Source organism: Taudactylus pleione, unplaced genomic scaffold (genome assembly GCF_031769625.1).
Source record: "Taudactylus pleione unplaced genomic scaffold, aTauple2 ptg000256l, whole genome shotgun sequence".
Classification (NCBI taxonomy): domain Eukaryota; kingdom Metazoa; phylum Chordata; class Amphibia; order Anura; family Myobatrachidae; genus Taudactylus; species Taudactylus pleione.
In genome coordinates this window covers 17,042,501-17,059,722 of record NW_028284658.1, presented here as the reverse complement: position 1 = coordinate 17,059,722, position 17,222 = coordinate 17,042,501, and the positions used below count along the sequence as shown (strand labels likewise).

At 41.7% G+C, this 17,222-nt stretch overlaps 1 protein-coding gene and 1 pseudogene across 3 annotated transcripts in view; both read left to right on the top strand.

Annotated features, from left to right (window-relative positions):
• MTCL2 (microtubule crosslinking factor 2) overlaps nucleotides 1–17,222 on the top strand; it is a 112,117-nt gene that overhangs the window by 55,426 nt on the left and 39,469 nt on the right. Inside the window, exons 5-6 of one of the 3 annotated variants that reach the window (XM_088480701.1) lie at nucleotides 7,048–8,295; nucleotides 15,220–15,348. In XM_088480701.1, coding sequence (XP_088336827.1) covers nucleotides 7,048–8,295; nucleotides 15,220–15,348 — 1,377 coding nt within the window. Of the gene's footprint in view, nucleotides 1–7,047; nucleotides 8,296–15,216; nucleotides 15,349–17,222 lie in introns of all 3 variants that reach the window. The other 2 variants (XM_088480700.1, XM_088480702.1) reach the window with 2 other exon arrangements.
• LOC148514988 (5S ribosomal RNA) lies at nucleotides 172–290 on the top strand (annotated as a pseudogene).

The following is a 17,222-nucleotide window of genomic DNA, read 5'->3' as shown; positions in this document are numbered from 1 at the left end:
ATGGGCTCCACGTTAGGTGATGCTTGTTTAGTTATGGACATTACTAACTCACCCACCCCTCCATGGGCTGCTGACATGGTAGGTGTTATGACAGAATTAAGGAGGCTCATAAGTCTCATCCCCCCTGGGTGGCAGGGTTAACCAAGTCTCTAGGCAGCCTGGTACAGGTTAGCCTATGGCCACACCACCCTGAACACGCCCGATCTCGTCTGATCTTGGAAGCTAAGCAGGGTCAGGTCTGGTTAGTACTTGGATGGGAGACCGCCTGGGGATACCAGGTGCTGTAGACTGCTACTATTCCCTTCACTTCCTACTCAGAAGCGTCCTCTTATAACCGTCCTCCAATCAGAGGATTTGTAAGAGGTACTCCTCGCACATGAGGATACCGAGGAAGGTGAATTACAGGAAGTTTTGAATGATGTCGGTCAAAACTTAGGATCTACCTCCACGGGGGTGGAACCTCTAATTCTGGCGGCAGGCGGGTCCTTAATGTACCTGAGGATATTGTTCCTGCTTCCCAGGAGTGTGAGTTATTCACTGAACCACCAAAAAGGTCATCAGTTTTCCCGTTCTCAAAACAACTTCAACAGCAGTTTTCAGTGGCCTGGAAACATCAGGATAAGAGGTTCCAAAATTCCTCGTCGGTTCCCGTCCAGCTATTTTCCGTCATCTATGATGGAAAAGTGGGAAACCCCCTACCCTGTTGATGCGTCTGTTTCCCGTCTCTCAAAAAAGGCTACGCTTCCAGTATGGGGGGCTACATTGCTGAAGGACCCTTCTGATCATAAGTTGGAGTCAAAGCTAAGGTGTATTTATACTGCAGCAGGGGCTCAGTTTAGACCTACGCTTATTACCGCCTGGGTTAACCAGGCTGTGGTTTGCTGGACTGATCAGTTCATTTCGGGTTTGGATCTACTAGCAGGGCTGGCATTAGATGAATATCTTGGGCCACTGGGGGTAAGCCTTCCTCCCTTCAACGGCTCTGGTTCCCAGGTGAACTTACAGAGGACGCTCGTTTCAGTCCTTTAGTGCGCCACAGACCTTTCGTGGTAGATCCCGAGGTGCTCCCACTCAGACAAGGGGGGTGGTAGAGGTCTACTACATACAGTTGCACGTAGATGGGAACCAATGCCAGCTGAGAACAGGTGGCATGACTGTCTTCCGTCCCACCTGGGATCTTCTGCGGTGGGAGCTCGCTTATAGAATTTTCAACAAGTTTGAAACCAAACCTCTTCAGACCCATGGTTTCGCAAACTGCTTTCCCTGAGGTACCAAATAAACTTTGAATTCTCCCCTCCAGCTCAGTTCGTCACTACGAGTCTGCAAATACCTATGGAAGGTTCTACAAGAGACTAGCCAGTCTCTAATAGTATTGGCTGTGATGCTTCCGGTTCCAGTGAATCAAGATGGGGTTTTACTCAAACCTTTTTGTAGTGCCCAAACCGGATGGTTCGGTCAGACCCATCTTAAACTTCAAGTCCTTAAACCGGTACCTGAAGATGTATCGTTTAAAAATGGAGTCTCTTCAGTCTGTCATAGCAAGCTTAGAACCAACGGAGTTCCTGATATCCCTGATATCAAAGATGTCTATCTTCATGTTCCAATTTGGGAACCGCGTCAGGCCTTCCTGCGCTTTGCCATATTGCAAATCACTATCAGTTTCAGGCCTTGCCATTCGGATTATCCTCTGTTCCACGCATTTTCACCAAGATTATGTCAGTTATGATTGCTCATCTTCGGTCATCAGGACTGAACATAATTCCTTTTTTAGACGACCTATTAATCAAAGCTACGTCAGAATTCCTTCTCTTGGACCACACCTCACTGACTTACTGTATCATAGTCTAATCACAGCACGGTTGGACAAATCTCATTCCATCCCAGAGACTTCTGTTTCTGGGGATAATTCTGAATACGGCATCACAGAGGATTTTCCTTCCGGAAGACAGAGCCCGGGATATCCGGTTGCTAGTTCAGTTCATTCTCAGACCAAAGAAGGTGTCCATGCTTCTTGGCATTCTTTTGGGGAAGATGATAGCTGCCTTCGAGGCACTATAATTCGAATCGACTGATCCGTTTGAACCCGGCTACCAGGGTAGCTCTCTTCTGGTGAACGCAATCCGGCAATCTCTTAGCAGTGGTCCTCGACTATCAATTTCAGGGTCGTTGGCCTCCTCTGGAACAACAGTGGCCCATAAAGGTGTTGGAACTCAGAGCGTTTTCCAATGCTCTCATAGTAGCAACACAGTTCTGACGTCTCTTCTGGTAAGAGTTCAGTCAGACAATGCGACAGCCGTTGCATACATCAACCGCCTGGGCGGGACTCGTAGTTGCATGGCCATGCGAGAAGTAACTCACATTCACAGGTGGGCTGAGAGTCAGTCGGCGATCCTGTCGGCAGTTTTCTTCCCGAGAGTAGACAACTGGGAAGCAGATTACCTGAGTCGTCAGGATATCCATCCCGGGGGATGGAAGATTCACCTAGACGTGTTTCAGGCTCTAGTACGGTGCTGGGGGTCATTCTCGGGCGGATCTTATAGCGTCTCGATTAAATCATCAGCTCCCGGTATACGTGTCACGGACTCTGGATCCGGAGGCGGTCAACGCTCTGACAGTGCCGTGGACTTACAACTTCGTTACCGGTTTCCTCCGATTACACTTCTTCGTCGTATACTAAGAATAAAACACGAGTCGGCCTCACTCATTCTCGTGGCTACGAAATGGCCTTGGTGTAGTTGGTTTTCGGACCTTCGGTCCCTCTTGGCAGACGAGCTGTGCCCCCTTCCTCTTCACCCGGACCTTCTGTTGCAGGGTCTTTTCGCACACCCCAACTTAGCACAGCTGTGTTGATGGGGTGGCTCTTGAGACCGATATTTTAAGACGCAGAGGCATCCCAGACTCTATTATTCCCACCGTGCTTCGCGCCAGAAAGCCTGTTTCGGCTGCGCATTATCATAGCATCTGGCGATCTAATATTTCATGGTGTTCCGGTCGGGCCTTCCGTCTAGGACTTATCGATTGCGTGTGCAGCCTCCTTTTGTGCCTCCAATAGCACCCTGTTATTTGATCTTGGTACTCTGGTTTTTTCAGTCTTCTATGTTTGAACCCTTGGAGGAGGTTGATATTAAGTTTTTGTCTTGGAAGACTGTACTCCTCCTCACTTTGGGCTTCTGCTCACAGCTTCGGAATTGGGGGTTCTGTCCTATAAGCTTCCTTACCTTGTGTTTCATGAGGGTGGGGCAGAACTCGGGACAGTAGCCGCTTTCCTTCCTAAGGTGGTGTCGGCTTTCCATATAAACCAACCTATTGTGGTGCCTTCTTTCGTAGAGGATTCAGGTGTTCCTTCTACCCTGGTGGTTGTTCGAGCTTTTCACATTTGTTTCTTGGACGGCGTCCCTCCGCAGACCGGAGGCTCTTTCTGTCCTCTATGATGCTGTTCGGGGGGCTTGGCCAGCTTCCAAAACAGACGTTGGCTCGTTGGTTTATACTGACTATCCGTCAGGCTTATGTCAACAATGAGTCGGCCTCCTTGGTCTTTTTTGGCTCCTTCCACACGTTCTGTGGGTGCGTCGCGGGCGGCCGGTAGAGTTGCCTCCACCTTGTAATTGTGCTGTGAGACCACTTGGTCTTCTGTGCACACGTTTGTGAAGTTTTACAGATCTGATACGTTTGCGGCTTCAGCATCAAGTTTTGGCCGCCTTGTTCTGCAGGTTTCCTCAGAGCGCTCCTGCCCGTAGGGAAAACTTTGGGACGTCCCCAGCGTAAGCACCTCCAGTGTCCCCTAGTGGATGAAAGAAAATGGGATTTTGGTACTTACCGGTAAATCCTTTTCTCTGATTCCACAGGGGACAGTGGACGCCCACCTCAGCGCTCTTCGTCTGCCTGTTAGTTCCGTATGTTGTATGGTTTTGTTGTTGTGTGATATTTCTCCTTTTCACTCCTATTGTTCTCCATCTCCTCTCGGTCTTCATTTTCTAAACTGAGGGCTGGTGGGGAATAGAGGGGGAGGAGCTTCACACTTTTGAATTAATTAGTGCCAGCTCCAGCTATCCACGCCTCTATACCCCCAGCGTAAGCACCTCCAGTGTTCCCCTGTGGAGAGAAAAGGATTTACCGGTAAGTACCAAAATCCCATTTTTATCCAACATCTAAAAATGGGCCCAAATCGGAGGTCCACGCAAATCCCGTCATGACTGTGATTCAGTACGCAGTGGTTTTGCGAAAATAATGTTGCGGACATGGGGATTTGTACAGAGACACCCATTTGGGGCATCTCTGATCCTCTGTGTACAAAGAAGCACCATCGATACTCTGAGCAACCCTGTTCCCTCCCACAAACGTTCTCCAACTGTCAATTGCCCTGCGTCCAAATCCTCACTGCGACCACCGTTTGCAGTCCAAAGTTGGCATGTGCTCTGTGTGCCTTCGATGCATGTGCAGTACATAACAAAAATGCCCAAATCTGGAAACACTGGCATTGTGTCAACCAGGGCCGTAACTAGGGTAGTGCGACCAGTGCCATGGCACTGGGCACCATAGGGTAGGGGGCGCTGTTTGGCCCTGTCAATTTTCCTGTTTATTATCATTCTCACTTGTAGCTTCCTCTTCTTTTATCCCCAGCATATCCTGGCTACTTTTATCTCTTCCTTGCCCTTCCCCATGAAGCCGTAGCTCTTTTTCAGGCCCCATTTAAAAAAAAAAATGGGGAGAGGGGGCGCCAATGCTCTCTCTGGCACAGGGCACCAAAAAGTCTAATTACGGCTCCTGTGTCAACCTATGAGTCCGGCCTAATGACCCATCAGATGTTGATTGGGACCTTTCTAGTCTCATATATGCTGCAATTTTCAGTTTTATTGGCCATTAAAATGGCATCATGTTCTTCATTGTATGTAAGATTCTTTTGGTTTTTTTTAAGAGAACATAAAAATGGATCATGTTCTAAACTTATATTGGCGACACAGGCCAGCTAGGCAACAAATGACCTGTAGGCCATATGTTTTCCAGAGTCTGTATTCTATGGGGCTGACCTAGCGAAGCCTGTACAGAAACAAACACTTATCTCTCTCCAGAATATCATGATGTTCAAATATACTAAAATGTGGTGAAAACCAAACTAGTCACAGAGCAAATGTAAAGTTAGCGTTACGCTGACATTTCTTGTCCAGTGTGGGATGCAAACATAGGCTTATTTTCTCTTTGATGTATGCTATTTAAAGGTCGGGCTGTTCCATCTTCTTTCCCCGTGGCACTACAGGATGCAGTACATGTTTATTGTTTGTATGTATAATATGGTACTTTGTGAACTGTCTCTTTGTAACATACATTGAATTACTGAGTATTTTGTAGATAACCTAATTAGCACTGTTGTGACAACGGAACATCCTTTAGAAGAGCAAACATAATTAGACTTAAGTTTATTTTCTGCATCATAATATAGTTAGAAAAAAGTGTTGTATTGTCCATAAATAGGAAAGTATTTCTTATATAACTTGTAACTAAGGTAATAACTAGGTTTAGTATTACATTTCAGCCTAACATAGTCAGAGAAGTCGTCAATTATAAACCTACAGTAATTCCTTTTTGTATGCATGTGTAAATTTTTAAGAAAGCATTCTTGTAGGGAGGAATCTGTTAGATTCTGTGTTCTATTTCTGACTTTATGGACTGGTTACTCTGGGATAAAATATACTGGTATACATCTCACTACTCTTACTATATATTGGTAATAGAGTATACCACTACATGCATATTTAAAGGGTGCTTTTAACCCAGTGTAACAAATTGTGATAACACAAGTCCTTTGGAAATACTAGTGAAATGGAAGTTAAAGAAATTAGTGAATTAAGAAGAATTGCATGTTTGTTATCACCGTTTAAAAGCATGATGTGATCTGTAAAAACAAAATGGATATGACCATAGACCGTTAATTGAACTTCCATCCTCTGCTCTAGCAGTTTTATTGTGAATTCAAGGCTATTGATGGTATTTCACATGAGCTGTGGTTATATTTAGATGAAGTTATTGACCAATATATCTACAAATAACCATGGGTGATTGAAAAGTATGATACACTGTAGGATTACCAGTATGTATGGTAGTCAGTTTGGCACTGAACATTTTACGGATTGTGTTAAATGTCAAGCTTTGTTAACAACCTCACATTACAGTGTAAGGCTAAACAGTGAAGAAAAGAAAAAGGCTCTTCCTAGTGTATTTAGGATTTGAGCTTATTAGATTGGTCTTTTTGACCTTCCGACAGGAGAGTATTATCAGACACTCATCCATAGTGTAGTTTGCTTAAAAACAGTGTTTATCATTCAAAATAATAAGCATATTGTACATACATATAATAAGTTTAAAAACGCTTATCTTTGAGAACGAGATGGTTCACTTTACGCAGCTTCTCCTGCAAGATGAAACGCGTAGGATAAACTCTTCTGTGTGGTGTTCTGGATCCTCTGCATAACTTAACCACTGATTTTATATTAGAGGTAATAAAATATTGACAGCAGCTCTAACACAGAGGAAGCGTTTTATTATTTGTTATTCTATGCAGTATTTTTTATATTTGTTTTTTATATATGTAGTATTAGTTAACTAAAGTAATGGCGCCGTTTTTTTCACAAATGTGTTTTAACCAAATTTTTGTCAATTTTATACACATCTATTTCTTCCAACCCACTCATTAACCGCATACGTTTGAGCAGCTGTGCAGGTACATTTTCTTTTCAGTGGGAAATTAAGGAAAGCTTGACCACTTCAGGTCTTCTACTGTACTTGCCTGAGACCAGTGTCATCCCGCTGATCTCTATGTTTAGCAGGAAGATTGATGATTCTTAATTGTTAATCCAATATTCGCTCAAGCTTTTGATGCCCCAAAGAAGCAGACCTCATAGCTGTAAAACCTTTGTATAGGATAGGCACTTTTCAGACTATTTTTTGGAACATCTTCTAGTTGCTGAATAATGTACATTTATTTTGTTTACATGCTTGCACAGTTTTATTTTTCTTACTTACAATTAAAACCCCATTTTCTATCAATTCCAGGAGGACAGTGCAGATCTTAAATGCCAACTACACTTTGCAAAAGAGGAGTCTGCATTAATGTGCAAAAAGTTAACAAAGTTAGCAAAGGAAAATGACAGTATGAAGGAAGAACTCATGAAATACAGGTCTTTGTATGGAGACCTAGACAGCTCACTGTCCATTGAAGAGCTAGCCAACTCTCCATATTCCAGAGAAGCAGAGGTGAAATCTCATCTTAAACTTGTTGAAGAGGAAGCCAACATCTTGAGTCGAAGGATAGTAGAGCTTGAGGTTGAGAATAGGGGTTTAAGGGCAGAGATGGATGAGATGAAGGTTCATGCTGACAGAGAACATCTTGGTCAAGATTCTAGATTTGCTTTTCCACCTGGAGAATCAGGAGACAATTTTGTGGAGCTTAGGAGGCATCTTCAGTTTGTGGAAGAAGAAGCTGACCTCCTCAGAAGATCAATGATAGAGTTGGAGGAACAAAACAAGCTACTGATGAATGAACTGAATAAATATAAGTCTGACCATGATTTGGACATAACCTTTTCAGAAGACAGCTGCTCTCTCATAAGTGAACCTTCTCAAGAAGAACTCGCCACTGCCAAGATGCAGATCAATGAACTCAGTGGCAAGGTAAAAAAGCTTCAATATGAGAATAGGGTACTCCTTTCAAATCTTCAACGTTATGATCTGGCATCTTGTCAAACCACAAAACCCTTAATGGAAACAGATGCAGAGGCAGGGGATTCAGCACAGTGTGTTCCAACACCTCTTCGGCGTGAAGGACCAATAGGTGGAGAAACAGACTCTACAGACTCAAAAGAACGTGTTGGGAAGGCCACTCTTAAATCTCCAGATGCTTGTAACAATTCCCCGTCCAGGTTACCAAAGATTAAAGAGTTGGAAAGTCTCTTTGGCATTAGAGCACAAGTGGAATTAATCAGTAAAGCCATTGAGGTCTTAACAACTGATGCAAATGGGTTTCTGTCTGGTATTAAACTTTGTACAGATAATGATTGCGGAGACCTCTTGTTAACAGAGGTTATTGATAACAGTGAGGTAACAAGTGACTCAAAACTGATTAGTGCCATATTTACCAGACTTGTGGTACTACAGCAGGAACTAAATTGCTTTACTAAAAAAGTGGATGCTTTTGGAGAGCCGAACAATGGACTGGTGGATTCTTTATCAATACAGCCAGACACTACTTGTCCAGGTACCTCAAAAGACCCTTCCAGAAAAGAACACTGCACCAATTTACAGGTGAGTGCTACATACATTATCACGCGGAAACCTTCCCTTTTCCTGTGCAGCAATAACTTCTTGACTTGCCATGTCTTACCCGCTTCAATCAATAAACCCAACCTTAACCTATTTTATTCCTACTTACTAATAATGAACCTGCTGCATGGTGGTCACACCAAAGATAGGACTCTGCGCTGTGAGTGTGCTATATATATATATATATATATATATATATATATATATAACAATGTAGTACTGTACAGTGAAATACAGTACAATAGCTACCAGCCTCTGTGTATATTGTACATACGTACGTACAATATACACAGGTCGCCTTAGTGTTGAGTATTTATAACTTGCCTGTGCTGATTTAGGACAGAATTCTTATTTCAAGTATCAAGAATGTTCAAATACAATATGGTTACCAGCATAAGGAGTTTAATTAGGCAAAATTATTTGTATAGTTTTTAGTGGAGCCACTGTTCTAACAGAACAAACAAAATGCAGAAGTAGCAGCTGTAATATGTTGCTAGTGGTTTTTGTGCCATAACATTTATTTGATACTTAAATGAGTTCTTGCTCTGGCAAGGCTAAGTGAATGTCCTCTCTGCCACCTAGTACTCCCATTGGTGAGTCCTTTTCACAATACATTACTTAAAACACCAGCATAAACCTGGGATTAGCCAACAAGATGTGGTCTTATGTATTCTCTTAGTTGATGATCAATTTTTAAACTGTGGAACTGATGAATAACATGATGTACGTTCACCAGCCATTTCTACTGAGGGCACATTCTCTAGTTTACATGCAGGCACTGGATGAAAGCAAAAGTAATAAAGAGCCATTAGTCAATAATAAATATGTCCGATGATTGAGTATTTCATACATCCCACTCGTTCCCTGTTGGCAGAATATCAATATTGTTGCCTGAGAAATTTCACTGCCCTAAATTGCATTGCCGCAAGCCTTTTATGTGAGGGTGGCTTTGCTTTGTGATCATAGCAGCATAGACTGCATCAGACAGGGTTCAGTGCTTCCATTTCTCTAACGGATTTCTGCAATGCTATAAAGGTAGTGTGAGCTTTGCTATATGTAGCTAAAAAGAAGACAAACTTGAGCTTGAAGCTTTTAAATACATTAACTCTTTCAAGCTGGGAGTGGAGTATAATTCAGATAAAGAGCACTCTTGAAACGAGCTCTGTAGCTTTAAGGGGGTATACTAAGAAATAATGTTAGGAAATTTTGTATTCACATCCTTGTTTTATTGCATTCTGTCTTCTGCTGATTTAGCATTTTATGCAAGACAGTAGTGAAACCAATCACCAATCGAGTCATGAAACTACATTGATGTGTTGGTCTCTAGCTGCAGTTATATCTTTGTTATTATTACTGTAGGCTTATCCTCTTTGTGGTTGGGTGCGGGATGCTGGAGCTCAGGATCCCAGCAGTCAGAATCCTGACTCCAGCATCCCATTAGGGTTGGGATACTGACACAAGCTGGTAAGCACCCTAAACCTAACCCCCCACCTGGTGCCTAACTGTAATACTTACCGTCGGGATAACGGCACTGGGATTCTGACCGGTGTTGGGATTCCGGCGCCGGGATCTTAACTACATTCCCTTTGATGCTATGGAAATAAATCATTATCAGACACGTGTCCATTTATTGCAGAGGTTCTCAAACTCTGTCCTCGGGACCCCACACAGGTCACGTTTTGCAGGTCACCTAGTAGGTGCACAGGTGTAGTCATTACGCAGGAACACATTTTAAAAGATCCACTGGTGGAGCTAATTATTTCACTTGTGATTCTGTGAGGAGACCTGGAAAACATAAACTGTTTGGGGTCCTGAGGACCGAGTTTGAGAACCTGTGATTTATTGCACTCTCTACCTTGGTCTGTAATCCCTCTTCAGCTTCCTCACCTCTTTTTGTCCCCCATTGAAGTTCTTTTTTAAAAAAAAATATGATATTTAATAAAAATATTATCCAACATCCCATTTCTGTATCTAGTTGAACTGTGAGGTTTCTTCCAATACCCTTGCTAGTTGCCCCAGCTTTATTTCTGCTGCTTGCATTTTTACAGTCCCCCGCCCCCCCCACCAAACCTAGAGCGATTTTAATTTGTTGTTTGTCAACTCAGAGACAATATTCGCTGTCACCAATGGCCACGTCTCAGTAGATCAGGTAAACCACTGCCAACTGAGATCCATCAAACAGTCAGCCCCGCTCCCATCTTATGTTCTGCAGACTTGAAGTACACAATGAGTGCTGAGGCTTCAGGGGCTAGTATCAAGGAAACTGTGGATAACCCAAATTTAAGATGGCCGGGGGAGTTTTTTTTTTTTTTTTATTTGATATGGGAGCTTCTTTAAAGTGGACTTGTTACACCAACCCAATGCCCAGTCACACCCAGGTATTAGCAAAAAGCAATCTTTTGAAACTCATTTGTTTATTGCTCCAAAAGCTCCTACATAACTGACATGAGGACTAACTAGTGTTGATGTTTGTGTGATCTGTACATTAGCTCTGTCTTCGCCTTCATACCTACTGCCACCACATTATTCATGTAATCTCTTACTACTTGTATGCACCTTCATCTCCTTAATGTTAAGTATTACCATCTGCATACCTCCTAGCTAATCAATGATAATGAAAACCATTAAAAAGCAGCATGGACAGTAGATATGTGCTATACCTCATTTAATTTAATCTTGGGTTTACACTACAATGGGACAAGGCATCTAGTAAGTGTCCCTTTATTTGTGACTGTCCAGATCGAAGCTGCAACTTGATTTTTATGACTCGGAGGATTGAGGTGTAATTGGTTTACAGCAATAAAATCCTTGTACTGCAATAATAGCGTCTCAGCCCATTCTGCCAGACCCGCTATGCCCCCAGGCTGACGTCTGCTCTAATTATTACATGCATTACACTCTGGCTGCAGCTCTTTGTTCTTCAAGACATGAAAGATTAGCTGGATAAATGCGTTGCTTGTACAGATTAGTTATCGGAGAGGTGTATACCCCTCTGTGCTTTCTACTTTTTACATTCCCCATTCAACAAGCTTTGTTTGCCAAAAATCAACTGCACATTGCAATGCAGTTATCAAGTGTGCTATGTATACTGGTAGTTGTATGTGTACCATTATGTACAATAACTGTATATCTATTGTATCATGACCTTGATTATCAATATAATGATACATTTAAGGTTTTAAAGGACCAATACACTTGAAACACAAATGTCCATGTTATGGCAAAGCGCCAGATGTGTGCCATACTGTGCAAGCTATTGTCCTGTCGCCATATTTATTTATTTTTTTACATTTTAAATTCAAGCTAAATGAGGCTCAGTGCACAGTTCTTAAATGTGATTACAGGCAGGGAGTCTGCAGCACATATGAAAATATCGCCTAGTCCATTGCAAGTTTATTACAAATATCTGCAGTTCTGATGAACGCATTACATGATTGCATAGACAGTATATTTATGGACTGTATTAGTAGTAGCTGTTATGCTTATTTACCTGTTTTGCAATTTTAATGTTTAATTATTAAAGCCCCTCTTCAGTAGCATTCCTAATACTATGTCAGCATACTACTGTTGTACAGCATACAAAATAGATTCATATGCTTAGAATTTTATATAGTACAATGAAGTACTTTACTTTGGAGTGAGAGTAATGCTGGGTACACATCTTTGCGATCACTCAGCGGATTTTGTCGAGTATTGTGTCCTCAGCTTGACCCCCTGCCAGCCCAACAGCACACTGTGCTAGACATAGCTCACTGTGTGCAACCTTCCGATCGCGATCGCTGCAGGGACATTATAAGCCGTATATCGGCTAACTCTCTTGCAACAGTCAAGCATTCACACACCTATTAGTCCGTCACCCGATATCGGGTGATCGAGCCGAGTTGTGTATAGGTGTGTACCCAGCTTAAGATGTTTGATTTAATGTTTCTCAACTGGAGCACAGGGCAACAGTGTCTTCTCCAAGGTCACATTAAGATGTCACTTTGATTCAAACCAGCAAATCTCTCCATCAATCAGTTTCTTAACCGTTAAGCCATTCCTCCTCATTTTTCCTATTAGTAGTTACCATTCTTTCCAGGAACACATGTTCAAAATTTTAAACCACGATAGTATATGAAGTATGTTTGACTATGACTTTGGTAATTTACAGATTTGTGGAAACATGGGATCAGTCAATTTGACCAATCAATGCTGCTTGTTTTTTTTTTTTTTTTTTTTTTTTTTTTTTTACTAAAACTAAAATATTAGTTGTCCTAAATCTATCATACTTGTACCCAAGGTTGATTAATCATAATGCAGTGGCAAGTAAATTACAAATAGCAGCCTTTGGCAATGTGCACATATTATCCATTTATGCTAGAGCTGAGAGCAAAAGTTTTCCCTTGTACCTCTAGTGGGTGCGAGGGAAAATTTGCGATGCTGGCGGGCACAATGCGTATTTTCGGAGTGGCATATCACGTCCATCGCTTTGAATTAAGTTTTCCCCTTTTTGAAGGTTAATGGCAAACCATTCCTATATAGTGCTATGTGTATTCTGTACCACTAGAAACAGTCCAGGCCAGGCAAAAAAATTTTCGGGGTCTTTTGTTACATTGCCCAAAATTATTTTATAAGTTACGGATGAGAATGGGCAAAATTCTATAGAACACTGGCATCATACCTTGCTTTCCATCTCAAGTTCTCAGTCTGTTAGTAAAAGTGATTAGCTGGCCTAGTATGACAGACTTGTCCAAGCAATATACTGGTTAAATAAGGTAAGCCATTTAGCCTTTCTGTCAAACTGGTCTCACACACTCTTAAGACCAATTTGAACAATTCCGATGTATTTTGGACAGGCTGTATGATGCACTGCAAAGAGCTCCATGCTAACAGCTGACCATTAGTCACCGGCCTATAGCATTTTCTACCCTGACTAATAAATTCCAAACTAATTTTAATAACTTAAGGTGGTATATCCTCTTTATATGTAATAACTAATATATATGTAGCATCAGGCCTTACAGAAGGTCATTACTTACATTTAATAGGCTACAGTCTCATAAATGTTGGTTTAGCCCACAGTGTGTAGTGAAAGATCCACTTGCCTGATGTGGTTGCATCAGATGCGACCATGTGAAGCTGACACAGTTGCCTCTGATGCAACTATGTCATAGAAACCTGTCGTCTGCTGCTCAAAGGTAATCTTTCAACAGCTGCTGGGCTCCGCTCACTTGGGCGGCCCCTCTGTTGCTGTGGCAACCTGCCCTCACCCTCCCCTGCCGACCGGCCTACAGAAGGGGGATCACTACTGGAGGACAATCTTTTTGCAGCCGAGCTCAGGGGTGCCGAGGGTCGCTTTCCATGGCTGCTCAGACTGTGCTCCCTGCTGCAGCCATGCCTCCCTCTCGCAGGCAGCGCCACAGCAGAGCTGTGCAATTCTCAGGCATGCACGCCCTCTAATACTGAATGCTGTGCAAACCCTGTGATAACACACAAGTAACATAATTAGCTGGATTCAGTTTCATTTTATTAACAAATCTGCATATTTGATAAAACAATTATACCAAATCAGGTTTAGTTATTTACACAATTTGATGATAATAAAGCCAGTTAAGTGATGATTTGTTGTGACATTTCTGTAACACACTTACCGGTACTTTTTCCATATATTTATCAGACACAACACCGCTTTATATGAAGTCTTCTTACCACATGGAACATTATTTAAATACTACATTTCCTGGAATGGAAGCTTTGCAGTCTATTGGACACTTCTATCACTTCTGCCCTTCATTTCAACATACCACACACAACTCAGTAGACTGTCTTCAAACATTGGCCTGTAATCCAACACCAGATTGTACAAATCTCTGGCTCTCTTGTAGCATTGCCCCTGCCTACTTGGTTGTTTTTCCTGATCAATTTAGCAAGAGCATACTGAAAACTTCTCTTGCCATACTGCGTTTGTTAGAAGCAATGCGGAGCATATTCCTATTATGCAATATGCAGCATCTGCTCAGTTTACAGTCCCTCACTAATACGAGCTGTTCTTTTCCCCTATGAGGACCTGAAAACACAGTGTAGCCATTTCCTACACACCATGCAAACAGCATCGCAATGCAGCCTATCTTCTTTTTTTTTTTTTTTTTTCTTATTAGGGACAGCATTGAGACATGAGGCACTTAGAGGCACCTCATGCAGCTAACTAGTGTAATATGTTTTTTCTTTTCAGTATTTTTCTTCCATTTTTCCGTATTAGCTCCTTTGCAAGATAATACATTTAAATTATGATTTACTAAGCTTCTAGACATTGTTAGATAATCAGTGCCTAAAACATGTCTCTTAATAGCTGCTAAAAATTGTTGTCTTTTGAACATTATAAAAGACTACCAATGGTACACACTTATGCTGAATAAGAGCTTTCAAGGTCCATGAAGTTAAAATGAGGAGGGTGAGGGGATGTTTGTTGGCACGCTCTATTTACCCAGAGTTCTATTCTTCTGCATGATGCTAGACTTCCAAGCTAATCTTCCTCTACCTCCTGCCCCCCTCCCCCCGAACCTCGCTCCCTTGTTCACTGCATGGGCACCATAACCGGTGTTTGCACATCTTCTTCCCTTCTTTTTCTCTTCCTGTCTTTTTTTCCCTAACAAATCCTCAGCCCACGTGTCTACTCATTGCGTGTTTTCTTTTCCTCTCCACCTTGTCTTTCTCCTCTGTCGCCAAACTCTTCTTTCTGTTCCTCCTTTTTTTCATGATGTAATTTTGTTTCCCTTTTTTCCATTTATTTTATTTGCTGTTTGAGGCCTTTTTATTTCATATTATGTCTTTTTTTTTTTTTTTTTCTTTTATTTATGTTCCTTTTTCCTCCTACCCTTTGGCCTTTTCTTGTTCTGTTCTTCATTAACTTGCCCATGCATGCAGCAGCCTGAGTGTAGGAACTGTCGAGAGAAGGAAGCGTCTCGTTGGGAGAAGACTGAAAGTGATCACAATACTGACCAGACAAAAGGCTATAAAACCTATCAACCTGAAGACAATGAGTCATATGTTGCAGAGGTATGTCCCTGCTGTAATTAATACTGTATTTTGAAGAGCCCTGCTTTTTATTTTACGGTCAAATGATCATACCTAATGCTATATGATATTCTACATAGTACAGAACTTTCTGGTGTGTGTTTTTTTTTTTTTAATTAGGATCTTCGTGCAAGTACTTACAACCCACCTTGCAAAACAAGAACTTTATTTTGATGAATGTATTTGCCCGCAATTTGTCAATTGGCGTAGACGTCTTTTGAGCCAACGTAGGCAAACAGCTAGTGGTCATGGTAGCTGTGCAATTGAACATCCCAGAGGTTCAGTGAGTGGGCAGGAACCGATTGATTTGTTTGCTGTGATTGAACTGTTGTAGTGCTTGACATCACTGGTATTACTTCTTATTTGGGGATCTATTAGAAATGTAGGGGAGGTGCAGATCACATCTCCCTAACAAAAACACTATTGGACCTAGTGTTATGTAGATCCACATACAGCTTGCATGTGAGCTGCTGTTAGATCTACAGAACAGGTATCGAACGGTGTTCGTATGCTTCAAGATCAACCATGCCGTCCTCTTACTGAAATTAGGTCTCCCATGAAAAGAAAGAAAGAAAAAAGGTGTTTTTAATAAAGTTTCTTAGTTAACCAAACCCTTTTCCCAGTGGGTGATTGCTCCAGTCTTTCTCATAATCAGTATGAAAGTCATGTATTATGTGTAATGTGTTCTCCCATTTGTGCTAAAGCCAGCCTAATGGTGCATACAATGGTCAGATTTTTCTTCAGATCTGAACGATAACTATTTTAAAAATCGTTCATATCTGAAAGAAAAATCTGACATGTGGCAACGATGAACGATGCGCGTTCCCATTTGTCAGATCACGATATCCGACATCTGATGTGTTTGCAGTTAGATTTGGTAGATTTCATTAATTTTAATACAGGCTGAAATCGTTCAACCGTTTGCAAATCGTTCAATCGTCCAATCATTTATCTGACCGTGTGTATGCACCATTAGCCACACTTAATACCGCCCAATTTGTGCTTTGGGTACATTTTAGCCACATGCAGTAGCAACAAAGTTTAAGGGTAAAAAATACATTTAAAGCCATAATGCTTACATTTATTCCTGCACATTATCATGATCTCAGGCGCTGTATAGATGCACATATTTGGCATCCTTATATAAGCTATATCAACTAGCTGATTTCATTTTGGGATAGAGATGTAGGGTAACACAATTATCATAAAAGTCTATTGGGGAGTAATCATGAGGATATATTCATCTTATGTTGCATGTTTTTTCCTTAAAAAAATATTCCGTTGCCTGAAAAAAAGTATGAAATTTACCTTATGGACTAAAAGTACGTCTTATTCTGTGTAGAACATTACAAAAATGGGAACACCATCCAGTCATGAAGTGGTTAAAAAGCTCAGAAATGACTAATATGTCTAGTTCCTCTCAGAGGATAGACTAGCATTATTGGCATAGAGGGTAGTTGGCTCCTTCATAGAGACACAACTTTGTGATGCTGTAATTTCATGATGTGCCCCTCCATAGCGATGAATCGTCCATCTATAAAAATGCTGTGCTGTACATATACTGTGTGCACATTCTGATAGAGATGGTGACCATTTACAGTGGTATCATTTGAAACGCATATTGCCACTAGCAACAGGTGCAACTAAAGTGACATGGGCCCAACTTCTCGTGACAGATGTTGCCATACCCTTCCAAGTATAGTGCTCACCCTTTTTATACCGCCAGCTTAAAAGACAAACGAAAATGTGTTTGCGTCACTTCCATGTTCATAATGAAGGTGATGCGTATTGAGGAAAAGAGAATGGTATTATGAAGGGTTAGAATGTAGAAAGAGCAATGTACATGCCCAAGCAGG